Source organism: Borostomias antarcticus (assembly GCF_949987555.1).
Source record: "Borostomias antarcticus genome assembly, chromosome: 1".
In the NCBI taxonomy this organism is placed as follows: domain Eukaryota; kingdom Metazoa; phylum Chordata; class Actinopteri; order Stomiiformes; family Stomiidae; genus Borostomias; species Borostomias antarcticus.
This window is the reverse complement of record NC_140234.1, coordinates 21,178,974-21,204,954: the sequence shown is the minus strand read 5'-3', so window position 1 is coordinate 21,204,954 and position 25,981 is coordinate 21,178,974. Positions and strand designations below refer to the sequence as shown.

The 25,981-nt window shown below is 47.0% G+C and overlaps 3 protein-coding genes across 3 annotated transcripts in view; 1 reads left to right on the top strand and 2 right to left on the bottom strand.

The window, feature by feature from the left end:
• Positions 1 to 1,750: 1,750 nt before the first annotated feature.
• LOC311317982 (uncharacterized protein) lies at positions 1,751 to 4,298 on the top strand (the record flags this gene model as incomplete). Its single annotated transcript, XM_084449140.1, has 4 exons — positions 1,751 to 1,850; positions 2,065 to 2,273; positions 2,943 to 3,132; positions 3,913 to 4,298. The coding sequence occupies 4 exons, from the start codon at positions 1,751 to 1,753 to the stop codon at positions 4,296 to 4,298; spliced, it is 885 nt and encodes a 294-aa protein (XP_084305266.1).
• A 1,179-nt stretch (positions 4,299 to 5,477) lies between these two features.
• LOC311312747 (sphingolipid delta(4)-desaturase/C4-monooxygenase DES2-like) lies at positions 5,478 to 9,653 on the bottom strand (the record flags this gene model as incomplete). Its single annotated transcript, XM_084442741.1, has 3 exons — positions 5,478 to 5,621; positions 7,911 to 8,653; positions 9,572 to 9,653. The coding sequence occupies 3 exons, from the start codon at positions 9,651 to 9,653 to the stop codon at positions 5,478 to 5,480; spliced, it is 969 nt and encodes a 322-aa protein (XP_084298867.1).
• A 4,713-nt stretch (positions 9,654 to 14,366) lies between these two features.
• Positions 14,367 to 25,981, bottom strand: part of dmpk (DM1 protein kinase) — a gene marked incomplete at its 5' end in the record, with an annotated part of 14,058 nt that continues 2,443 nt past the window's right edge. The window contains 14 exons of the mRNA XM_084442697.1: positions 14,367 to 14,558; positions 14,765 to 14,839; positions 15,204 to 15,265; positions 16,375 to 16,472; positions 16,641 to 16,804; positions 17,131 to 17,227; positions 17,322 to 17,401; positions 17,585 to 17,833; positions 18,517 to 18,714; positions 18,959 to 19,052; positions 20,177 to 20,325; positions 20,927 to 21,022; positions 22,089 to 22,172; positions 22,527 to 22,618. Of these exons, the coding sequence (XP_084298823.1) occupies positions 14,457 to 14,558; positions 14,765 to 14,839; positions 15,204 to 15,265; positions 16,375 to 16,472; positions 16,641 to 16,804; positions 17,131 to 17,227; positions 17,322 to 17,401; positions 17,585 to 17,833; positions 18,517 to 18,714; positions 18,959 to 19,052; positions 20,177 to 20,325; positions 20,927 to 21,022; positions 22,089 to 22,172; positions 22,527 to 22,618 (1,640 nt within the window). The 3' untranslated portion in view covers positions 14,367 to 14,456. The remainder of the gene's footprint in view (positions 14,559 to 14,764; positions 14,840 to 15,203; positions 15,266 to 16,374; positions 16,473 to 16,640; positions 16,805 to 17,130; positions 17,228 to 17,321; positions 17,402 to 17,584; positions 17,834 to 18,516; positions 18,715 to 18,958; positions 19,053 to 20,176; positions 20,326 to 20,926; positions 21,023 to 22,088; positions 22,173 to 22,526; positions 22,619 to 25,981) is intronic.

Below are 25,981 nucleotides of genomic sequence, written 5' to 3'. Positions count from 1 at the left end.
GACTTCAGTCATCATCAGATGTTTCTAAGCGTTGACATTGATGATAACTCTTGAAAGCTCTGGTTCTGAAAAGAAAACTAAATAAATAATTGTAATGTTTTTATCACCAGCGTACAGTATGTATTGATGATTGTATGGAACAAAGCTCATATGAGCACTTGCTATTTGAAAAACCCAGAGATTCCACTAAGACCTCAGAGAATTCCTCTCTGGTCATGTGGTTTCATGATTTTCATTAAAGTCGCACTGAAATGAAAAAAGCATTCTGTCCCATTTTGGTTCACATAATTGGTCATAGTGTTCACCTATTCAACGATGTATGCCAAAAAAAATACAAAATTCTACTTTTGTTGTAATGTTATATCAAAGTATATAATTTCTTACTTCCTGGAAAACGGTAGGTCACGTGCAATGAGGACAACAGGTACCTTAGATTTTAGGCCAATAATCTCACGACATCCACCCGTCAATCAACACTATTCTTCTATCGAATCTGTCTAAAGTTCTTAAAACCCGTCCACTTGTCAATATTCCAATCAAATTCCTCTAAACGTTATGTCCTACCCTCATAGCTTGTTTGCGTCGGAAATACGTCAAACTAGGGAAGTTAGATGATCTCAAACGTCCGTTTCAGTGCGACTTTAAGAAGGTCATCGGGTTGAATACCAACATGAAACAATGGGCTTAACAAAGTCTAAAGATGTTTATCCATGTCCATAGATAACACATTTAGACTTAGATATCCCTATACTCTTTTTTTAGTCAAGTCCAACTCATGGAGCAAACTGACATAATCCATAAAGGTACTTTCTACAAGAGTCATTCCATCAGATCATAGTTGGTTTCCAAAGCATTCGAGATGATTCAAAGTATCGTACCTATGCTCGACGGCCATTTTGAAATGTGGATTGGCTGAGGACATCCGTCAACAGTGTGAGCCGGTTCATCGCAACCGACAGCCTTTAACCGAACTGTCAACGGATGGCGAATATTACAGGTCCTTTTCACAGTGTTTCAATGGCCTTTGTCAGCGTTTCGAAGGTTGACTTAAACTCACCTGACAATAGGCACAATGGGGCAGTGCAAAGAGGAGGCTACTTTTCCTAGCAGTTCAGACCGTGGGCTGTCTTGGCGCTCCTGTTAACCTGCGCCGTGGCCCGGCCCGCATTTGCATGCCGAGGTCCACTTGAATGAGGAGGCCTGATTCTCACTGCCTGCCATGCAAAGCCGGCGGGGGACCAGTTAAAAGGAGCGCACATGCACAGTCAACACAGGTGCATCACCCCCACCACCCCCACCACTACGACCACCACCAGTGTCATCCATCTCTATGGAAATGAGCACTGTGATTTTCTTCAGCTATTGAGGTGGAGCTTGTGGTGGGTGCAGGAGAGGCGTGGGTAGGAGGAGAGGAGGATGAGGTCAGTAATGCCTGGTTCTGCTGGTCACAAAGCAAAGTAGAGGCGAAGTAGAACGTACAGCACGGAGACAGGACCAGACAGTAGAACGTACAGCACCGAGACAGGAACAGGCAGAAGAACGTACAGCACGGAGACAGGAACAGACAGTAGAACGTACAGCACCGAGACAGGATCAGACAGTAGAACGTACAGCACTGAGACAGGACCAGACAGTAGAACGTACAGCACTGAGAGACAGGACCAGACAGCACGGGAAGATCTGCAGAGACCAGAGAAAAGAGAGAGAGTAGGGGAGGAGAGACCAGAGAAGAGAGAGAGAGTAGGGGAGGATGCCGCGGTCCTTCCTGGTGAAGAAGAAGCAGGGAGCATGTGGGGGGTGGAGATGGAGAGACCATAACCAGACGGACTGGAAGGAAGACCAAAAAACAGGTGAGTGTTCAAGAGTTTGAGAGAAAAGGATGCATTCTGTTATTTATGATTCACCGGAGTCAGTTCAGTTCTGGCGGTGTGCATGTCATGGGCTGGGGAGATCTACTCGAGAACCAGTCTACGTGCCCACACCAAATCGGGCTTTAATATCGTCGTTCAACATGGAAGGTTAGCAGGGTGAGCTAAGCTGCGTTTTCCTTCTGGTCTTTCGCAGTCAGTGAGACCACACAGCTGCAGTCGACCCCAGTCAGCTTCCCCGGATCTGCTAAGCCTGCCAGTCTCTCACGGGCACCTACGCCCTCAGGACTGGGGGGGGAAGGACCAGGGCCCGGGGCCACACCTGGGCCAGGGGCCAAACCGGGGCCAGCATCAGTGGAAGAGCCAGGACGAGGGCCAGAAACCAGCCAGTGCTGGCCCATTCTCGTAACACAGACTCTGGCCCGGGGTCAATACTATCATCCACTTGCGCTAGCCACAAGAGCCAAGGTAAAGACTAAATTTTTGTTGGCAAGCTTTTGCTGTACTTTTTCATTGGGTATCATGTTTTTTTTTTAGCTGCAACCAGCAGCTTTATACTGTAGCTCACAATGTCTGTTGGTTGGTCTGTTGGTCCACAAAAATGTAAAAGTGCAATGCTGCAGTTGTCCAGAGGGCGGAGTTGTGTTGAGCATTATATCCTTGTGTATTATACAGTAGGCTACTGTCAGTGATTGCTGTATTCAATTGGCTGGAGGGGGGTGACTGCCACAACATACAAAAGTCTCAATAGGTTGTGTATGATATCCTTGTACATTATAGAATACTATAATAACCCCATCATAACATCATAACATGTGCCTAAGAGTAAAACATTGTTTGTGAGGTTACATGTATGTGTTGATTCATGCACGTACGTGGTCCGAGCTATTGCAAATTCACACTTGTTTTTGCACTTATTTAACTTTCTAAATACGATTATAAATCCACATTTGTAATAGCTGAGACCTGGGATCCACGTCTGAATAACGGTCCCTCGACCAAAAGTGTTCACATTAAAGCAACGACCGAGTTTGTGACGACTCCTCTCTCCTCCTCTCCTCTTGTCTCCGCCAGCCCCGCCCCCGTGCGCCCCCCAGCTCGGGGGACTTCCTGTGCTCGTTGTGTCACAAGTTGTTCCCGCTGCAGCGCATGCTGACGCGCCACCTCAAGTGCCACAGCCTGGTGAAGAGACACCCTTGCAGGTACTGCGGCAAGGGCTTCAACGACACCTTTGACCTCAAGAGGCACATGCGCACGCACACAGGTGAGTGCTCTGGGGCGTCTATGGCTCGGGAGGTACGGCAGAGCGGGTCGTCCGATGATCGTAGGGGTCGACGGTTCGAATCCCGGCTCCTCCTGACGAGTCCTTGGGCGAGACATTGAACTCCGAATTGCTCCCAATGTGCAGGCTAGCACCTTGCATGGCAGCTGCCGCCATTGGTGTGTGTAGACCTACGTGTGTGTGAATGGATGAATGAGAGGCCTTCATTGTAAAGCGCCTTGGATAAAAGCGCTATAGCCTATAAGTGCAGTCCATTTACCATTTGCTGCTCTGCATACACATGTAACTGAGTGATACTGAGTCCTTGTGAGTCCCGGGTAGGTAGCGAGTGGTTAAACTCACTCCCTCGGTATGAATACCGTCCACCTGTGCCGATGAAGAATGGCGGAGCTGGCTAAAACGGTGTCTGTCCCTCGAGACAGGGGTTCAAATACCACCCCGGGCACACCGAAATGAAAGGGTTTACACATACAACGTGACTGATTTGAACTCGTCTGCGTTGTGTATTCTCGCCAAAGGGTGGATTTGAACCCAGACCCCGTTCTAACCAGCTACGCCACTGAAAAGCTAGCTAACTGGACACACATGCACACACAAATACACAAACACAAGAGCTTAATTAAACTGATGAGTAGCCTACAGTAGAGACTCTCAAACCTGCTCCTCAACTATTTCGAATGTGTTTATTATTACTAGGCACCACAAGTTAGCGTGCGCGCGCGCACACACACACACCTTACCGCCTATCTCCCTCACCCCCAGGTATCCGTCCCTACAGGTGTGAGCTGTGCGAGAAGGCCTTCACCCAGCGCTGCTCGCTCGAGTCCCACCTGAGGAAGATCCACGGCGTGCGGCAGCAGTACGCCTACCGCCAGCGCCGCTCCAAGATCTTCGTGTGCGAGGACTGCGGCTACACCTCCAACCGCCCCGACGAGTACTTCCTTCACGTTCGCCAGTGCCACCCCGGAAGCCCCGCCCTCCGCCGCTACTACCGCCGCCACGTCCAGGAGAACGCCGGCGCGCCCGCTGCCACAGCCGACCACAAACGGAGCCCCTTCGTTCTGTACCCCGCCACCGGGTGCTACATGTATCGCGCAGACTCAAGAATAACTGCCCAGGCTGACAGAGACAACGTGTGGAAACGGTGATGGTGATTGGTCCTTTTTTTTTTTTTTTTTTTTAAAGATGAACAACGTAATGTGGGTCTTTCTGCTGGTTGCTGTTTACAGTCAGAGATTCACCGATGAGCCTTACCTTCTACTGTAAATACTGAAAAGAAGAGCTATTTACTGTAGCACCACTGGTGACCATAGAGGAACCGTCTGATAAAAAGTTCCAGGTTAAATCCTTATCAGGTCCATACCTTTCCACATAGGACTTTTCAGAACATAGGGGTCACAAACAGCACGTTTACAGACCCAAAACAAGTTCTATCTGGAACCTTTTGTCAGTGGGTTCTTCCAATGTTTTTTGTTTTGTTTTGTGTAAAGAGTGTCACCCCCACAGCCTTCTCAGAAACACTACAACCCTGAGTATATCAGCTAAGTAGAGAACGCTGAAGTAGGCCACTGGCCAGCAATATTGATTAAAGGGTGTGTTTGTAGATTTATGCCATCTGGCCATTATGTCCCCTAGGGGTGGTGATATGTTGCAATGCATAGGTTACCTAGTAACATCAGAGAGGGTCACTTCTAACGTTTCATCCTCTCTGTGGGTGGTTTACCTGCGTGTGAATCTGTATTGTTGCCTACACAACGATACACAATTACCCTCTTATGTTAATCCATATTGTGTTCACTTCCCTATACTCTAGACGGTGCCTGAGAGGCTATGGAAATACTAAGGGCCTTCAGTGTGTGTGTCCTGTTGAGTCCCACTTCTTATAGACTGTAATAACCAAATGTACTGTACTACTAATGACATGGTTATGGTTAGAGTCAGATTCAGTGTGGTCTGAAAAAAAGAATGAATGAATGAGTGACTTGATAGAATGAAAACTACTCAAACTCTGTATTTATTATGAAATATAGAATATTCTTACTGAATTTTACATCATACCATACTCATTCATAAAAAGAGCATACTGTAATATCTTTGGTAACAAATAATTGCTAACAGTCAATCAGTCCATCTTTATTTGTGTGGTGTCAGGTTGTCTTAATGTCAGGTTTTGTAACATTTCCACAGTAGAGCTCCTTCCTGTCAACCCAACTATTTGTCAAATATCAGTGACCAACAAGGATAGCACACCATCTTACAGTGGGTGGGCTCTTTTTCCTGAGGGTGTGGTCACATGAGAACACACACTGGTGAGGAATTACCACCCTCTACTTCTGCTTAGCCAATGGGAAGGTGCGCTTAACCCTAGAGTACGGTCCCAGCGAATCACAAAACACAAAGTCCCAAAGTACTCTAATCCACGAGTCATGCTGAGGTAAATTATCATAGAACTCGGCAGCCATCTTCTTCACCTAGGGAAACAGAGAGGCAGAAGTGAGGAACATACACACTCAATACGGCTTTATTGGCATGGGAAACATATCTTTACATTGCCAGAGAAAGTATGTACATAGATCAGAGGTGAACTAGTAATTACATTATTGGGGGAAGATGCTTAACGCCAGTGTAGTCAAAGCTCAGATGAAAAGACTACAATAACCACATACTGTCAGAGAGGCAGGTGTCACACAATACTGGAGGTAACATGTGTGAAGAAGAGGGTCTGAGACATAAAACCTGTTCAACGGGTTTCTCACTGCTGACACACACACCAAACACTATACTGTTACATGACAGGGTTCCACATGGATCTGAACTTCCACACAGTGAAGCAACAGTACAATCCCAACATGCATCACCACCAGCCAGACTACTATCTAGATCAAGCTTTAGATCGCCTATACTTTCAAGTCGGTCTATGTCACCCATTGTCTTGTGTCACTGTCACATAACAGAACCAACAAAGATATGAATGACCCTGTCAACACAAGCACCGCTATGACAACACCAATAGGAGAGCCAGAAGATAAACAGAGAGTTGCATGGGTGAAACTGGGATTAGCCACGCCTACTGTACATGCATTCCTTTACAGTTTAAACTCATAAGGGTTTGTTTGAAGGCCATGTGTCAACTCCGATAAGGGAAGCGTTTGTGATTTTAGTGTTTATTTACAGTACAGGTCTCGATGTTGATCATAAATAAATACAGCCTTTTATAGCCCCCCCCCCCCAATCCCCCCTCCTCCTATCACATCCCTTGTATCTATGGTTTTGTCTATAGGCATGTTTGTGTCTATTGGTTTGTCTATATGCATGGATTCATCTAGGGCTTTGCAGCAGGTCCTGACTGTTCTGAGCCTGTTCATTTACAATAGGCGTTGTTTAGTGTTTTATCAATGTGCATGCTGATGACTTGAGTGAGCTGGTTTGATCACATCTCATGACTGATTGGTTGTGGGTGTATGTGGGTTTATATACTGAAAAGAAGAGATATACTGTAGCACCACTGATAACCACAGAGGAACCGTCTGATAGAAAGTTCCAGATTAAATCCTTGTCAGGTCCATACCTTTCCAGATAAACAATTGGGTCAAAAACAGCACCTAAGGGACCCAAAACGTTCTGTCCGGAACCTTCTCAGTGGGTTCTTCCTATATGGCTTTTTAGAGTGTCACACCCGCAGCCTTCTCAGAAACACTAACCCCTGGAGCTCAGAATATCAGTTAAGTAGAGAAAGTTGAAACAGGCCATAGGCCAGCCATGGGCAATCAATAGTCTTATACTGATTTAGACAAATTGAGGCATGTTTCTGTCTAGGGGTCTGTCTATAGGCATGAATTAATCTAGGGCTTAGGAGCAGGGCATGACGGAACTGACCCTGTTCATTTACAATAGGTGTCGTTTAGTGTTTTATCGATGTGCTTGCTGATGACTTGAGTGAGCTGGTTTACTCATGACTGGTTGGTTGTGGGTGTAATCCTTTATGATGTTATTTGTGAAGCTGACAACTGTTCCTCTTTCCACAATCGTAAACTAATAGGGGTGTATGTGTGTGTATGGTGGTGGGGGGGGGGGGGTGGTGTTGGTGGGTTGTAAAGGGCTGACACTGTTTCCACAATCTTTGTTTAAGATGGGAGGGGGGGGTGAAGGGCTGTAAACAAACACTAACATCACAAGCAGTTCCCTTATCGGAGGGGACACACCCATAGAAAGTACATCACACACACCTCTCTATGGAGTCACCATAACAACAGTACATGTCTTCTTCACGGGGCCCCCAATCAAACTCTGTTCATTCACACTCTGCCCATGAGTCAGTTGGTGTATGATGACATGGAATTAAATAAATAAATAAAATCATGAAACAAAATCACACTGTTTATCTCACCTCTTGGATCTTGAAAATGGACTTTCTTAAAAAAATAAGAAAATGTTTTTTCCTAACCCAATGTGTCAGTTGTTGAGCAATACCATACAATACGATGTGTGTGTGTATATGTGTGTGTGCAGGCGAGTAGTAATAATAAAAATAGGTGGGTAAACTATGAATTCTGTGATCAAGGTGTTGTTTGCTGCCTGGGTGTGCCCAAGGGGGCGGGGTTGCACAGTGCGCCATAAAAACTATATACAGTATCATCAGAAAAATGAGGTGGTTTAACGCCATTTCATGAATGTAGGAGGAGTGTAAACGGCATGTACGTGCATTTAGCCTCCAGTACAGCCCTGTGTGTGTGTGTGTGTGTGTGTATAGACGGACGTACCTCGGGGAGTCGACTGCCGGGAATACTGGGGAAGTCGTGGTGCTCCATGTGGTAGCCCACGTTGAAGGTGATGTAGTTGAGGGGGCCGTAGTACGAGTACGTCTCGATCCCCCTCAGGTACATGTAGTGCTCCGCTATGAAGTGGCCTGACACCGGGTGCAGGCCCATGCACAGCACCGACCCGGCTACCAAGTACACCAGCGGCTTCAGCCCCCAGAGGTAGACGATGGCGCCGTCGAAGCACAGCTGCACCGCCACGTTCAACACCTCCAGCCTGCTCACGGGCTTGGGGTTGACCAACAGGGGACGCAGCGCGTAGAAGAGGGGCTGGAGGATGATCCAGAGGACCTTGCGGGCGGGCGAGCAGAAAAGACGGGCCTCCAGCCGGGTCGGCACGTCGACATCGAGCCCGTGACCGCCCAGGTAGCGGTGGTGGTCCACGTGGTACTTCTTGAAGCTGACGGAGTACGGCACGCCGACGGGCAAGTTGGCGAAGATGCCGAAGAGGCGGTTGAGCACGGCGTCCTTGTTGCCAAACGCCACGTTGTGGGAGATGTCGTGGATGGCCAGCGTCAGCGAGTGGTTGACGCAGCCGCCGAACGCGTACGCCCAGAAAAGGAGCCACTTCCAGGTGAGGTCGCGGACCAGGAAGCAGCACAGCACCTGGGTCAGGACCATGGCGGTCACCACCCACTTCAACTGCGGGTCGGGACCCATCAGGGACTTGATCTCAGGGTGCTTGGCTGGGGGAGAGTTCGACACAATTAGGCTACGGGAGGTGAGGGGAGGAAGGCGGGACGGACGAGAGCAGTGTGAAGATTTAGAATACATCAAATCAAATCAAACTTTATTTGTATAGCGCATTTCATACACAGAGGCAACACAATGAGCTTTACAGAGAGCAATGGGAAGGTGGGCATAGGTCCTATCCCTACATATTCCAGAGGGAAGCAAAAAAAAAACAGTTTCACCCATATAGAATTGAAAGAACTTGAACTCCATCAATCAATCAATCAATCAAAGCTTTATTTGTATAGCGAAATAACTTGAACTCCAGCGTGTGCGATGTGTCAGATTATGTTAGTGTCACCCGGATTTCCCAGGATACAAAAAAAAAAGATTGTTAATTGAGCCATTACTCTTGGAGCACATGGGTGATGGAACCATTGTGTTTTCAAATTGGGACATGATAAGATAGACTATAGGGTGCAGGTATAGCATGATATTATCAGCAGGGATATTTCCTCCAATCTCGAGTGTGACTTAAGATATTTGGCAAGGGAAGCTGGGATACCTGTCAAACCAGGTCGCTGCACCTGTTAAGGACCAGGCTATCCACTGCGCAAGCAAATGGTCTGTCTGAAGTTTCACTATCACTCTACATTCTACCCTCGATGTTTGACGTTTGGAAATTATACGTTTTATCACTTAAGCAAGTCATGCTGTTGCAGGCTCATACTGATTGTGACATGATTGTCATTTCATCTCTTCATCTAATCGCAATCATAATTCAGTCGAAATAACTTTGGCAACAACGCGTACTGGTTCAAAAATGCCATGCCATGCCAGGGCTACGGTTAGGCTACATAGATCCTTTGCGAATGTCAACGCAACATATTTCCGAGGCTGTCAGCTGTTCTAAAACGAAAATAAAAGCTTACCAAGTATTTGTTTTCTTCGGCTACAGTGCGGCTGCTCCGTGTACACCCACTCAAAGTCGTCCCTCGTTACCGTATTACCCATGCTGCTGTGTGTGGAACTTCACCGGGGTATAGATGAATGTGAAACCAGACGGCGGAGGGGTAGAGGGTGGTAGACGCTGCGTCCGCCGCCACACGGCAGGATGGTGAGAGTGAACGCGTCCGCTCTCGAGTGTTGAACACACCTGTGTTCAAACTGCACTCCCAGGTGTATCTACAGGTAGGTCTAACCGAGACACGCCCAGTTGAGTGGCCCCTTCTAGTAGACTGTAGCCCTACACTGCGTTGAGATCAACTGGGTCAGTGGGCGGATTCAAAGGTCTGGACCCACGCTCTGAACCCATGTTTGCACTCTTCCAAGTTCTCTCAAGATGACGTGTTGCGTAATTGAGGAGACAAAAGATTATTTGTGTTGAAATATTACTTTGCAGTCCATATAAGCCCAATACCTTTTTAATATGAGTTCTGAACATACTTGAAGGAATACATTCGTAATAAATATTTTTATTACTATAATGTCTGCAAAAAATGATTAGATAGGCTATGTGAAATATAATATTAAGGAATCCATGTTTGTAATAAAATATAATACCACATATTTAAAAAAGAAATAAAATCACAATATATTACCTTTTATAGCTAGTAGGCTATCCATAGCGAGTAACAGCCAGCTCATGCATCACATACAGCCGGCTATGCTGTGCATCATAGTCATAATATATCGATTCTCACCAAATCCAGTAGTATCCTCTTACCTACACCTCTCCATACATGTTTCCTCTCTACGATTTACTAACTACACGCTTCTTCTTTTTTTTTTTGCTTAAATTGTGGCATTCAGCAAGGTGCATAACATACGGAAGAGCATAGGGCCAACAGCAGTTTTTTTTTTTTTTTTCTCAGAACTTATTTCTGACTTTTTTCTCAGAAATTCCGAGTTTTTTTCTCAGAAATTCTGACTTTAATCTCAGAAATTCTGACTTTAATCTCAGAAGTTATTTCTGACTTTTTTCTCAGAAATTCTGACTTTAAAGTCAGGAATTCTGACTTTAAACTCAGAAGCTTAAAAAAATAATAAACTCAGTTGTTGGCCCTAATGCTCTTCTGTAATATAAGCATATATCAGTTTTACCCCCTTACATGATGTAAAGATGACATGCAGAACCACAATATCAACCAATAACCCCTCTAACTCTCCCTGTATTAACATCCATCCATCCATCCATCCATCTTCATCCGCTTATCCGGGGTCAGGTCGCGGAGGCAGCAGCTCCAGCAGGGGGCCCCAGACATCCCTTTCCCTAGCAGCATCAACCAGCTCTGCCTGGGGAATCTTTAGCCGCTCATAGGCCAGTGCAGAGATGTAGTCCCGCCACCTAGTCCTGGGTCTACCCCGCGGCCTCCTCCCAGCCGGACACGCCTGGAACACCTCCCTAGGGAGGCGCCCAGGAGGCATCCTCACTAGATGCCCGAACCACCTCAACTGGCTCCTTTCGACGCAAAGGAGCAGCGGCTCTACTCCGAGTCTCTCCCGGATGACTGAACTTCTCACCCGATCTCTCAGGGAGACCCCAGCCACCCTCCGGAGAAAACTCATTTCGGCCGCTTGTATCCGTGATTATTAACAGTAGAGTATCCTGTATTAACAGTCTTGCATCAATCCACAGCCTTTAGCGACCCTCGCGGCCCTCATCCCATTCTTGTGTGACATAAGCTCTAGCTTACGGTCTACAGTGCACATAAAACCTGTAACTCCCCCTACCCTTCTTCAATACTACACATGAGCTGTGACAGAGTATTCCAAATCAGCACACAAAAGCGCAGTGTATACCTCGCACTCAACACAACCCACACCCAGATGCATAGATAGATACAATCTAACAAGAACACACACAGTGGAACTAAATTATGCTGCAGATTTGTCATGCTAATTCACCAATTAGGCCTGAGCAGACAGGAGATTGTGTGCTTTTGGAGGCGTCTGATTGCCCCCCCTCCCCACAAGTCTGTCACTCAGACAAGAGTCTTCCCTCCCAGAGTGGTCTTCATTGTTGCCAGACAGACCATGTTTTGCCCCAGTCTGCATCTTAATACTCCCAAACCGCCCCCCCCCCCCCCCCCCCCCCAAAGACGCGCCATCCCAGAGCCGCACCAGTCTACTGCTGCGACCAAGTTATTCCCGCGATGGACTAGGCCACGCCGTTCCAGAGCCGCGCCAGGCTATTGTCTCAATTCATACATTGTATAGTTTATAATCGGTCATATTGTCCTGTATGTACTACTTTACATATGTGTTAATGCCATTGAAATAGCCGAATGCCTTTATTAGGCTAGTCTATAGGAAGCTATGCAGGCATGTGCACTCATAGACCTCAAGGGGGGAGGGACCCTTTTCGCCTCTCATAGAGAAGTGCCTTTTTTCTGCAGACTAAACCTTTTTTATATAAATAAATTCCTGTTGCACAGAGCCTGCCCTGCCTAACATATTTTGAGTGAATCAAAATATCAGGTTGGAAAATAATTTGTTACTCTCTGGCTACACTAGCTACCCTCTTTCTTGTTTTCCTAGCTACCTCAGTGCAAAACAAACTCATCCGCACGCGAAACAAAAACGCACCTGCATGCGCACGCGATAGGCGCTCGATAGTTGTGAGAGTCAGTCAGTCGAGTAGCCTATATCTTTTTGAGGCAGACACAGGCATATTACAGGTATGTGGCCACTGGCTAACATTAGTAAACATGTTCAATTTTATTTTATAGTGATATATTGATGTGTTTTACCTTAAAGCACTAGCCGTAACGCGAGAATCAGTCTTTCTCTTTCTTTCTCCCTCATGAGTTTTAATGTTGTCTTATTGTGTCGGTAGCTAGTTAGCTAATGTAGCCTTATATTAGCTAGGTAACATTAGTGTAGTCATGTTTGGAGGGAGGGACTACATCATGATTGACATGAGGGAGGGGCGGGTTCTTTTGAAAAAGATGACCAATCGGAGGCCTTGTTGACGTCAAACCCCACCTTTAAGGTAAAAATGTTCTGCGTAACCTAAGGGCCCTTTTTAAAACTTTTGCCCCTGCCCCTCTAAGAAATGTAAAATCCAGCGCGAGCCAGTATATCCATGTAATGGCGGTGATCGGGGCAACGAGAATGCAGCTTCTAAAAATCTATTTTCTGCCGCGAAACGGTTGTTTTCATCAATCTGTCTTGATGAATCGCTAGTTGTGCTTACATAGAGAGCATAGGCCTGTTGTGGTATTTCCCATGCCTCTGTAATATGATCTTTAGAAACGTCGTTAGACACGAAATAGCTTCCTCACTTGCTCCAGCACGCATGCGCACAGCGTGCTGGAGCGACGATTGCGCGATGTGCGCATTAGTGCTGGAGCAAGTGAGGAAGCTATTTCGTTTCGAAAGATGTTTCTAAAGATCATGGCATGTGAAAACCACAACAGTTATGCTCTATGTAAGCACAACTAGCGATTCATCCAGACAGATTGATGAAAACAACCGTTTCGCGGCAGAAAATAGATTTTTAGAAGCGGCATTCTCGTTGCCCCGATATACTGGCTCGCGCTGGATTTTACATTTCTTCTACAGGCCTCCGAACTACACCAAAGTGATCTCCGTGAGTCAAACGTCTTATAATATGTCGTAAATAAGGTCCAGGTTGTCAAAAACGAGCATTGTCCTTTAAGGTAAAAATGTTCTGCGTAACCTAAGGGCCCTTTTTAAAACTTTTGCCCCTGCCCCTCTAACATCCAGTGCACGTCCCTGAAGCTATGTGTTAATGCCATTGAAAAAGCTGAACGCCTTTATTAGTCTAAAGGGAGCGTTAATCGTTTATTATATAATCACAATTCTTTCCTTTATGCCTATTTCCCCTGTCCTATCTTAAAAAGTTTAATTCTCCTACACGTAACACTACAACACGTTTTGGGGTTCTGAGTCAAAACAGACTATTTTGTTTCCATAAACAGACGCTGGAAATGGACTTCCCTCACCAGAGGCAAAAAAAATCAAACAAATTATTATTCATTTTATATACCACTTATATTAAGTACTGTTAATAAAAAAATCAATTTAATAACTGGCATTTTCATTTAGTAAATTCTTTGATTCAGGGGCGGCCTGGTAGCTCAATGGGCTGGGGCGCTTACCATGTAAAGGCTAGTCCTTCCTGCAGCGGCATGGGTTTGAATCCGGCCCACGCCCTTTGCTGCATGTCTTCCCCTCTCTCTCTCTCCCATCTTTCCTGTGTGTCACCTATACTGTCCTATCATAATAAAGCAGAAACCCCTTAAAAATATCTTTAAAAAAAATAAAGTAAATTGTTTGATTCATTGATTTAAAGCAAATAAGTTTCATTTCAGTTTTCTTATGTCAAAAGCATGGCGCAGGAACGGACAGTCGTGGGAATAACAGGGTCGCGGTTTTGCCGCGGCGCGGCTTTCACCCTAAACCACGGCACACAGGCTTCCATCGCTGATCCGGGTGGGGGTGTCCTTCATGTCCTATCAGTCTACCTTGCACCCCCCATCACCCCCCCCCGCCCCCCCCACACACTCCATGTCCCTCCCAGAGCTTCCGATCTCACTTCAAACCCCTCGGAGATAACGAATCAAAAGTCTGGGGCTGAATGCTGAGTCGGTCCTTCTCCTGTTTTGTCTCCCCCGAGGACACACTGTCTCTGTCCACTTTACCCAGGTTCATTTTGGCGCCCCTCGGTGCCGTCCTGTCCTCTTAGCTTTTGGGGGCATGGGGGGTGGGGGGGGTTTGCCTGTAGGGCAGAGTGGACACAGTCTGCCCTCCGGTTAGGCGAGGTCCGGCTTGGCAACCCAGAGGGCTCCATCAAGAGAGCTCTGTACAACACTGTCTGTCCCAGGCCTGGAGCTCATCCCCCTTCACACACACCAGCAGGTAAGACTCACTCCTCGCATTCGGCCAACGCACCTGAGAGAGAGGGGGTCGGGGGTCGGGATTAGGTGGGAGGGAGAAAGAGGAAGTGAATATGAAGGAAGGGAAGATAAAAAAGAGACACAGAGAGAGGAAAGAGGAAACAAAAGCAAATAAACTGCACGGGAAAAAGCAACAACTCAGCTGTGATCAACAGTGAGCCCCGATCCACCTCTCTGGGGAACATGTGCTGCGCCCCTTACCCTGTGAAACAGCAGCAGGTGGCGGTGTCGTGGGATCACTAGCGGGTAATGGCAGGCAGGTGGCGCTGTCCTCTCCTAAAACACAGTCAGGCACAGCGAGTCAGGCAAGCTGGGCACCAGCGTAGTGCTAAACGGCTTAGCTGGAGCGTAAAACAGAGCCTGGTGTCTGTATCTGCAGTTGTGTGAGAGACATAATAAGGGCCTGTTCTGTTTCACGGCCCTTTACACCTCTAATGCCTCCTAAACAAACAGACCCAGCGTACTAAACCCCACACAAGGCTAGGGCTGGCTGCTAAAACAAAAACAAACAAGTTTCCATAATAAAGGATCCAGACAGTCAACCAGGTTCTGTCTCAAGAGTGTCTTTAAGTTTTCCCCATCTTAGACATAATTAGAGAGAGAGAAAGAGAGAGAGAGAGATGAGTAAAGATAGGCTTACATCCCCTGGGGGGTCCAGACAGTGGGCAGGCAGAGAAAGAGATGGCGGGCAGGCACGCAGCCCTGTGATTGGAGGAGAGAGGTACATTAGAGAGAGAGCAGCTCACTGGTGCGCACAGCTGCGCTGTGACAGGCAATGTTTTCGGTGCACCGTGGTAGCTAGCCGACCGGCCCGGGTTGCAATCCACGAGAGAGGGCGACGAGACGATACGTGACGTGTTTGCGTGATGAAAGGGACGACAGAGCGAGTGTGTGGTGACAGAGAAGAAAGTGATGGAGGTGGAGTGACTGAAATAAAGGGTTTGTTTGTTCAAAAAAGCAAGGTGTTAAAGTTGAGACCTATAGGCGTGAGTATTCCCATGTCAGTATGCTGGTGCTCTTGTGGTATTAATACGCTGAAGTCCTCTGGTGGACTAATATGCTGAAGTCCTCTTGTGAACTATGGGAGTTGGAGTTCCATAGGGATATCACATTCATCCATCAGGGAACAGATCTGAAGAGGAAGGGAGATCCCCCCCCCCCCCCCGCCAACACTACATCTTGAAAAGGTCCATTACGGAGTACAGATTTATAGAGAGGCACATCCAACCGCTGCATTCCAGGCCTATTCTTAGAGAGGATATTTATCGCCATGTTCTGGTCAAGGACTCCAACGTAAGCAGATGCTGCTCATGCTTCTCTGCAGGGCTCTGTTTACTCAGCCAGGCTCATTGTCTGGAGCTCCTACCATCTCACGGTGATGTTGTTCTTAGACACTAGGGTGGGGAGCGGTATATGGATGCCTATGTATTTAAGTAATGCTCTGCCACCAACAAGACACGCTCTTCATATAGTACAGTATGTGAACCGTCTGTACATGCACATGTACATGTCATTGTCATAGCATTCTATAAGGACAAGTGACACCAGCAGTGGCGGTGCTATAGAAAGGATGAGCATCTTTTTTTTCTTACACACACATATGCATGTATCAAAAGTTGAAGTTCATTGGCCTACTGTAATGACTACTTTTGGGGCTTTTGGTCATGCGGTCAGGTGCAGTATCACAAGAATGGCTGAATGAACAGCTGTTGGCGCAGCCTGGTACTGTAGAGTGGGCCGATGACTCAGCAGAACAGATGACGATTGATGGAGGGATGAGGAATGGGAAGGATGAGCGGTGGATCCCTTGCCTGTCTCTTTGGGGGTCCTCAGATCCAGGATCTCCCCCTTCAGTCTCTCCATCTCTCTCTCCAGCTCTCCGTTCCTCCGCTCCGCCTCCTCTAGCCGTCTGGGTGGATAAGTAGTCGAGATTCACAGATGAGAAGACTTTTTAAAGCATTACAAACATATGTAACTTTATTTGTCATGTCTAACATATATTGTAGAGGTACAGCAGAATGCATCTGGTCTAGCATTATAAGGGAGATAGGAGAAAAGGCATTTAGTTTCACCAAACCTGTGCAAATCCTCATCAAGTCCTGAAATTTGGTCTGCCTCCTCCTCTTCCTCCTCGGTTGGGGTGTGAGTGGATGCCGTAGTACCCTGCTCCAGGGCCAGGGGGAGCTCCAGAAGGGCAGGCAGATCCTCTGGCAGAGTGTCTCTGAGCTGCCACACCTGGGTCTGGAACCCACACCGCCCCCAGTTACAGTAGCATGACACAGCATGGTCAGGGAAAACATAGCTCTGCGGGAGTTAGCATTTCCAGCATACCTAGCTGTCAAACACATGCTAGGCTACACATGTCAAACATTCATAATCCCATATGGCCAGGAAGCGGTTTGCAATTCTTCACACACCTGACAGACACGTTTGAAATGCCATTAGCTGCAGCTAGCATTCCATCCTTAAACAAATACACACTTGTTTTCTGTGCGCTATTAAAATGCCTATTTAGAGATTTATGTGTGAGTGTTTCCGCCACATTTGGCCTTGAGAAATATCACTACCAGCTTTTCTTGGAAATGGAGGCCCTCGCATTCTCTGAGCCGCTGCTGGTCGATTTCAATCATGATATCACGACTGCGATCCATGGCACCTGTCTGCCTGTAAGATACAGACCCATGAGCAAAAATGTTGACTGTCATATCATCTCTTCAATCTTTTAAACAACTGATGAACAACGGGAGTTCAAGTTGACCTGGTGGCTGTGTAGGAGTATCCAACAAAAGCCAGATGAACTCCAATGGGGGCCATGTCCATAACATCTGACAGCGTCTCCTGCAGGACAACATTAGAAATACTAAGCCAATGTTTCTATCTCCATTTGCTTCTATCTGTATTCGGTGAGATGCAAATCAATTTCAGTTGCATTAGGTGTCCCACAAGGGTATATTCTAGGCTCTGTCAATTTTGAATATACAAGTAAATAAAACACAGCTTTACAGGCCCTGTACAAAGTACCATTTCATTAAGGCAGTCATCCAACACATCAAAGTTGGAGGTGTCGGTGGCATTGGACACCTCGGGCTGGAAGGGGGCTGGGAGCTCATGCAGGGAGCCCCAGTCCAGTCCACTGAAGAAGGGGTGGGCTCTGAAATCTCCTGGACCCTGGACCCCCAGCCGGTGTTCTCTCTCACAGATCAACCCTGCGATGAAGGAGCGAGCCTCGTCCGAAACCTCAGGACCAGATGGCGGGAACTCAAAATACTCCTAGAGAATGACATAACAAGGTCCATGTTTATTGAAAATCTGCAGCTGTTGCTGTAGTTTGACCTCAGTATAAGTCAAGGAACTCAGGAGGCTTAGGAGAAGGAAGAGAAGACAGGAAGAGGAAGTGACATAGGAGTGCTTTTCATCTCTCTGCTGCGGATGTCTGGAGCACCTTCGCTGGGACGCTGAAACGGAACTGCCTTTTACACCTTCGAACAAGGACTTTCTGGGGCTGCCTCCCAAATGATGCACTAACTATCACCGGGGATCCTAATTGCCTTCTAAGTAATGCACATTTCATGTTGTTCTGTTTTTAACTATTAAACACAGAACAATATAAGACGTGCATCAATTAGGAGGCAATTAGAATAATTTGTGAGCATGTTTTGTAATATTTTTCATTGGCCATTGCTGCAAAAGCGAATATTTTCTCAGTCAATCTGCTTGGTTAAATAAAGATATATAAAATAAATAAATATAAGTACCTTCTTTGTAGAGTACTATCAAGTTAGAATATCTAACATTATTTGTTTTTACCTTGTTTTTGTTTTTACAGTGGACTTTCTAAAGGTTCACATACAACTATGGGAAATGAATTAGTGAAGTTGAAACATTTTCAACTTCACTACCTTTCCACATTTTTTATCAATTCTCAAACACTTTTCTTTTTGTTGCCCTCTGACCTGGAAGTGGATGATCTTGGCGTATGTCTCGGCGATGGACTCTGCGTAGAAAGGCGTGCAGCCCAGCAGCATCTCATAGGCGCAGATGCCCAGCGCCCACCAGTCACACTCTGACCCGTAGCCCCCGCCGCCCTCCAGCGCCCGCAGGATCTCTGGAGACAGATAGTCAGGGGTCCCCACCGCCATGGACGAGTGCACCTGCTCACTCACACACACACACACACACACACACACACACACACACACACACACACACACACACACACACACACACACACACACACACACACACACAAACACACACACATACATGTAGGCCTCACACACACATACATCTAGGCCTAGTTTCACTGCCAGAGCTTGCAGGAACATGTTTTCACAGTTCCACCCGCTGCAGGCGACCCTGAGTGTCATGTTTGGCCCCTGTGGGGGGTTGGCTCACCATGCCGTCCTCTTGAACCCTCAGACAGGACCCAAAGTCCCCCAGTCTGACGTGACCCTCAGCGTTCAGCAGGATGTTGTCAGGCTTGATGTCTCTGCAGGAGAGAAAGAAATGTACCATCATAATGCATAATGTACGTATAGGCATATAGCCTACTGTATGTATATATATAAATACACGGCCCATATATATATATATATATATATATATATATATATATATATATATATAGGTGCATCTCCGAAAATTTTAATATTGTGGAAAGTTCATTATTTTCCGTAATTTAATTCAAAAAGGGAAACTTTCATATAATATAGATTCATTACACATATAATGAAATATTTCAAGGCTGATTGCCTCCATGCCATGCTCCACGTTGATGCAGTAATTTGTGCAAAAGGAGCCCCCACTAAGTATGTTTGAATTAAATTATGGAAAATAATGGACTAAATATAGCCTACAGTATATGGGCAGTGGGCACTCTGAATTTTATACAATTTCTTGCTTTCATACAATTTCTGTAACTTGATGCCAAAGACAAACAATACATTTTACAGGTTTTCTACATATCTCCAAGTTTCCAGATCATCTATTGATTCATCCAATAGGCTGCTTCCAGAACGTTCCTTTTATGTAGATCCATGACATTATTTATATTCCTCTGAAATTTATCTGTCTGTTTTTGGGAATCTCCAGTTCTAAAGACACATTCCATAAATATTTTGGTGCATAACTGGGTCGACATTCCTGGAACACTGATAATGTGTGTTATTGATTGTGTTGCTGGCTAACCCTGAATGACCTACAGAGGCAAACCCATGATTCTGGCTAGCCCGCACTGCTGACACTATACAGCTCTTACTGGCTAGCTTGTGTTGGTTGCTAACCTCGTGATCTCTGTTACTAAGATTTTGTTGGTCGCTAACCTTGTGACCTGTGTTCCTGGCTAGTTTGTGTTGGTGGCTAACCTCGTGGCCTGTGTATTACTGGTAAGCTTGTGTTGGTCGCTAACCTCGTGACCTGTGTTCCTGGCTAGCTTGTGTTGGTCGCTAACCATTGTGGCCTGTGTATTACTGGCTAGCTTGTGTTGGTCACTACCCTCAATATATGTGTTTCTGGCTTTCTTGTGTTGGTCGCTAACCTTGTGACCTGTGTTCCTGGCTAGTGTTGGTCGCTGTGACCTGTGTTTCAGGCTAGTGTTTGTTACCTTAGACTCACCTGTGCACGTAGCCCAGTCTGTGGACAGAGTCGATGGCCATGATCATCTCAGCCAGATAGAACTGGGCCATGTCCTCAGGAAGACGGTCCCCAAACTTACTGAGCAGCGTCAGCAGGTCTCCACCCACATAGTAGTCCATCACTAGATACTGAGAGAGAGAAGGAGAGAGAAGAGAGAGAAGGAGAGATAGAGGAGAGATGACTTAAAGAGAAGAGGGAGAGAGAGAGGGAGAGAAAGAAAGGAGGGAAAGAGTGAAAGATACAGAAAGAGAGGCAGACGAAAGAAAGAGAGAGAAGGTATAAATTCCGATGATTGAAATATCCAACTGTTTACAGAGGATATACACAACTTTGCATACAGTACAATCTGTCCCTCCTCAGACAGGACAGAGTGTGTCTTCCTGGACTGACGGTGGTGACGGCTGCAGGGACACGTCTCCGCCAGTGGGACACAGCCGGTCGTCTCCATGATGACAGGTAGGATGACTGAGCTGGTGTGTGTGTGTGTGTGTGTTTGTGTGTGTGTGTTTGTGTCGCTGATACACACCAGATAGGATGACTGAGCTGGTGTGTGTGTGTGTGTGTTTGTGTCGCTGATACATACCAGGTAGGATGACTGAGCTGGCGTGTGTGTATGTGTGTTTGTGTGTGTGTGTGTGTGTGTGTGTGTGTTTGTGTCGCTGATACACACCCGGTAGGATGACTGAGCTGGTGTGTGTGTGTGTGTGTGTGTGTGTAGCTGATACCCACCAGGTAGTTGTCATCCTGAAAGGCGTAGTGCAGCTCTGTGATCCAGCGTCGGTCGCCCTTCAGCAGAACCTCTCTCTCCTCCTGGAAGCATGCTGTCTGTTTGAGGCACGCACACACACACACACACACACACACACACACACACACACACACACACACACACACACACACACACACACACATACACACAATAGTTGTAGTCAGTAAGACGGTTAAACACGTCCTGGGTGGGTGGCTGTTTTTGCATTGCCCGATTCTCATGACAGAATAGTTATTTTCTCGCCTAGTTGATGGAGCTCAAAGGACTGGATTTGTTGTATAGGATAACAGTCAGTCTCTCAGGCTTCTGGTACTGCTGAGAGTCAACATCCAGCAGCTGGAAGGGATGTTTGGCCAGGCAGACAAATACTTCTGTTGCATCATCATCGGCTTGCCAGGCCCGCCAAGCAGACTTCTTACCCATTGAATGCAGATGTTCAAACCCTGCTCGTGCCTCTGGCAAGTGTTCAGTTAAATGTTCCTTTAGCTTGGTGTTGTTGACTAGTTTCTTGATCCCCAGATCCTCGAGTTGATTCATAGCTTGAAGAGAAGAACTCAAGAGTCCACAGATTTCTCAATGTAATTCATCAATTCGATGAAAGCTTGAGACTCAATCATTTTCTCATCTATGTTTTCAGGATATTGGGCTGCCTTCCGAGTAAGACTATTAAGTCTTAAAACTCTAGAAAAGCAACTTTTTTTTCAAGGGAATATTTGTGCTCTGTATGGAGATTTTCCACATTTCTGGTGGGCTCCTAGGTTAAAACCCTTCAGGAGGTTCTGAGGAAGCCTCGTGCAAAATCTGGAGCTCTTATCCACCCGGTAACGGTAAGTCTGAAGAGCATTAAGGCACTTGACTATTAGGACAACTACTTGATGCACTCAACTAAGGTAAGTATCCTACATACATGATTCCCTCCACTATCAGCAACTGTGTTTCAGGTACGTATTACTCTTTATCCTATTGGTCCCTATAGATTGAACTTTCAAGTGGGACAACAGGTAGGCTAGAGTTAGGGGTCAAAGGTTGTTTAGGGTGAGGTTTACATTTTATGGCTATGGTTAGGTTTAGCGGGTCCCACAAGGATATAAAAAGACCCAGCCTCTCCACGTTGATATATACCTCTCCTCGTTTCAGCATGTCCCACTTGTTCATGATCTTCAGGGCGTATACCTGTTGTGTAGTGCGCATCCTCGCCACGGCAACCTACAATCACAGCAACACAGAGATGTAAGCTGTGTTGGGAATCGCTCCCTCGTTCCCTCACTCCCTATTCCCTATATGGGGTTCACCATGTAGTGAACTACCTAGGGAACGGAGAAAATGTAGGGTACATGCGCTGTTCCCTGGAAATCAAGGTGAATTGTGGGTAAAAAATAGTGGACTATATAGGGAATTAAAATTCTGTGGAGAATTCGCACACATCAAAACAAAATGGCTGACGCCCCATATGGTGCACTATATAGTGAATAGAGAGCGATTCCGAACACAGCCGTAACCATGGGGATGGGGTTTGACGGCTGGGCGGGGCCTCCTTCGGTCCCAGCATCTCCATCTCACCTCGCTGAAGGTCCCTCGACCAATCACCTTCAGGAGATGGAAGTCATCCCTTTTGATGCGAGTCTTCTTCACCTGCCTCACAAGGGGCTCCACTGTGATTGGATGTGAGAAAAAACATAGTGTCATGATTGGATAAGAAAGACGTTCCAAAGTGCCTCTTCAACAGGGGGCAGACAACATATTTAATTGGCGGTCCAAAGATACTGTATATACATACAAGCCATGTCATGTTATGTTATGCTGTGTTATGTTATGTTATAACCACATAACATAACTGATAAGAGGTTTTCTGCTGACTCTAGTCAAGATGTTCCTGTTCTTAAGCTATTACCAGAACCAGGACCTATATGGTCAGAATCTAGGAATAGAGAGAAGACCAGGTGCAAACAGTACAAGCCAACTAGGCACTAATGCACAGAATGTATAAGGGCGTAACACTATGTATAGAATCCGGCCACACCATGACTAAAAAAGATGGCACAAACTCAAGGCTAGGTCGTCCAATCAGAGTTCACTGTCTACTGTACAGTGTGTATCTGCGACTGACCCAGGATCCTGTCTGCTGTTGTACTCAACAAACCTTGAGTCTGATCTACAATTCTGTTCCGGTGTACTACTTCCTCTCGGCCATTGACTCTTCAATACCGAAGCTCCATCATTTATCAATAGCATAGCTGACATGTACATCCTCCGAGGCACCACGCCTGGAGAAAGGACCAGCTGGCGTGTTTGTTTATACGGACGGCGTTGCCTGAACACCCTGGTAACGAGGAGGAGACTCCTGGGTGTCCTTGCTAGCGGCCCTCCGTTTCCTCTCCCCGCTCACACAAACACTTCCAGGTGCCCACGGGTCAACAGACTCCTGGGACATACAGATCCGCTAACACTCGCGTGTGTGTGTGTGTGCGTCCATGTGTTTGTGGAGATTGTAGCACACAACAAAGGACACAGTACCACAGTATCCAGTTCCCTTTTAAAATACCAGTGGTCTGAACAGAGCCTCCTGTCATGTGTGTGTGTGTGTGTGTGTGTGTGTGTGTGTGTGTGTGTGTGTGTGTGTGTGTGTGTGTGTGTGGTGTGTGTATCTAAGAATAGCCGTCACCGTTTAAAACTTTTTTGAGGCAGGTTTTTCCAGCCCATCGTTTATTTTCTTCGCCCCACCCCTCTTGTGCGGGGAGGAATGTGAGTGAGACCAAGGCAACAGTGTAAACTGTTTTAGCAGTGAGACAGAGGGAGGGAGAGAGAGAAACAGAGAGAGAGGGAGGGAGGGAGAGAAACAGAGAGAGAGAGGGAGGGAAAGAGAGAGGGAGGGAGAGAGACACAGAGACAGAGAGAGAGGGAGGGAGAGAGAGATAGAGAGACAGAGAGAGAGCGAGGGAGAGGGAGAGAGAAAAGAGAAAGAATGAGGGAGAGAGAGAAAGAGAGGGAGAGAGGAAGAGAGAGAGAAAGAGAGGGAGAGAGGAAGAGAGAAAGAAAGAGAGATGGGAAGAGAGAAGCTTCCAGAACCGCCCCTTGCTGGAACAACAGAACCCTGTGGCTTCCTTCTCGTCCCTTAAATCCTCTCACAATGGGGCTTTGCTCTTCCACAGTGACTGGCTGCCGTGTGACTGGCGCTTGGGGCACAGTCTGTCCTGTGTAATCCCCTACTGGCAAACATGCAGAGAGACAGCGGCCATCTTGATACACATGATCACTAGTCTATCTTGAAACTTTAGCTTCAAGCTAGATGAAAGCAACTGCCGACCTTTCGTCTGATTCAAAATCACCATTTAGGAACGGGCCCCTTGTAATCACAGGCATGGGAGTAATCAATTATTGATTTATCACGGCATAAGAAATTATATTCTTATCAATAAGCCAGCAGAGAGTCTGGTTATCAACCCGCTGATACATACGAGGCTACGCATGTAAGAGCATGTGGTCCCGTCAGCACGACGTGATTGGATGATGAACGCTGACTCGGCTGGAGACGGACGGCGGGCGCCATCCTCCGCTCCCGCGCAGATGTATCCTCCCAACGCCTCGCCAGTCCCCTGAACGCCAGGCCCCTGAACGCCAGGCCCCTGAACGCCTGGCCCCTGAACGCCAGGGCCCCTGAACGCCTGGCACGGCAGAGGCATGAGCCTGGCTGGGCAGTCTGGTGTGTGCGTGTGCTTGTGTGTATGTGTGTGTGTGTGTGTGGATGCGTATGTGTGGTTGGTGGAGGGGGGGGGGGGGCTCTCCCTTGGCTTCTGTGTGTTTACCCCAACACTTTACTGGTGGCGCGGTGCCAACCGACCTGCCAGCCTCATAAATGGAAATGTCTCCCCTCTAACAGGAGGACAGGGACACAGGAAGACAGAGAGAGAGAGCGAGAGGACAGATGCAGTGTTTCGTCAAAGTGACAGTCACCTAAAGGAACCCTCCAGCTGAAGTGGAACAGCTAGAGGCCGAACTCTCGTTCACTTGTTTTTCTAGCGACACCATTGGCTGTCTTCGCCAGCCAACCAAATGACTCTCCTTCTATAAAGCCTCATGTTGCTTCTCTCAACTGAGAACGGTGGTCATGCTCGACCCATAATTAGCCTTGTAGACACTTACTCCTGAATTAGCCTCTCATGCTAAACCCACAATTCCAGAGTGGGCCAAAAATCCCGATTTAGCTTCTGCCGCCATGTTCTCCGTGCCTCGCAGCAGCGCCCAATGAAGAGAGCTGTCAGCGCTATCAGCACGGGATCTTAATGATGTTCTTTCTCAGGCCAAAACGCTGAAAGCAGGAAAGCGCATGATGGAGTCACACCATGTTCCTGTTGACTCTGGCCTTGCCTGTATCTACCACTCACCGTCCCGTTACAAAGGCCTTTTACGGAGTGGCAAGACTATCGTCTGAAGAAAGACAGTAAGAGAGAGAGAGAGAGAGGGATGGAGAGACGGAGAAAGAAAGAAAGAAAGAGAGAGGGAGGTGGAGAGAGGGAGATAGAGGGAGAGAGAGATGGATAGAGAAAGAGATGGATGGAGAGATGGAGAGATAGTCATGTCAAGAGAGGGGAGGGAATGGCAGTGAACGAGGGATGGAGAGTACTGAAGAGAGTGAGAGGTGGAGAGACAGAGAGATGGAGAGAGGGAGAGATGGAGAGACGGAGAGATGGAGAGAGGGAGAAGTGTGACCTACAGAGAGAGTAGAGCATTACATATTGAACAGCACGTGCTCGTATGGCCTCACATTAAGACGGGGAAAGCCTTCTAGCCTATAAGCCTCTGACAGAAACCAGGGCTCCCAGTGTGACCAGTAGGGTTATAGGGTTAGGGTTTGATCAGGCCAGTATTCTGTCCTGTCCCCTGGTCCAGCTGTCCAGCTATGACTCACCACACACACACACACACACACACACACCCCCTTTCTACCAGGCTGGACACATACTGCGGCTAAAATAAGAAACGTCATGACTGGGATATATGATACCCCTTTCACTTCG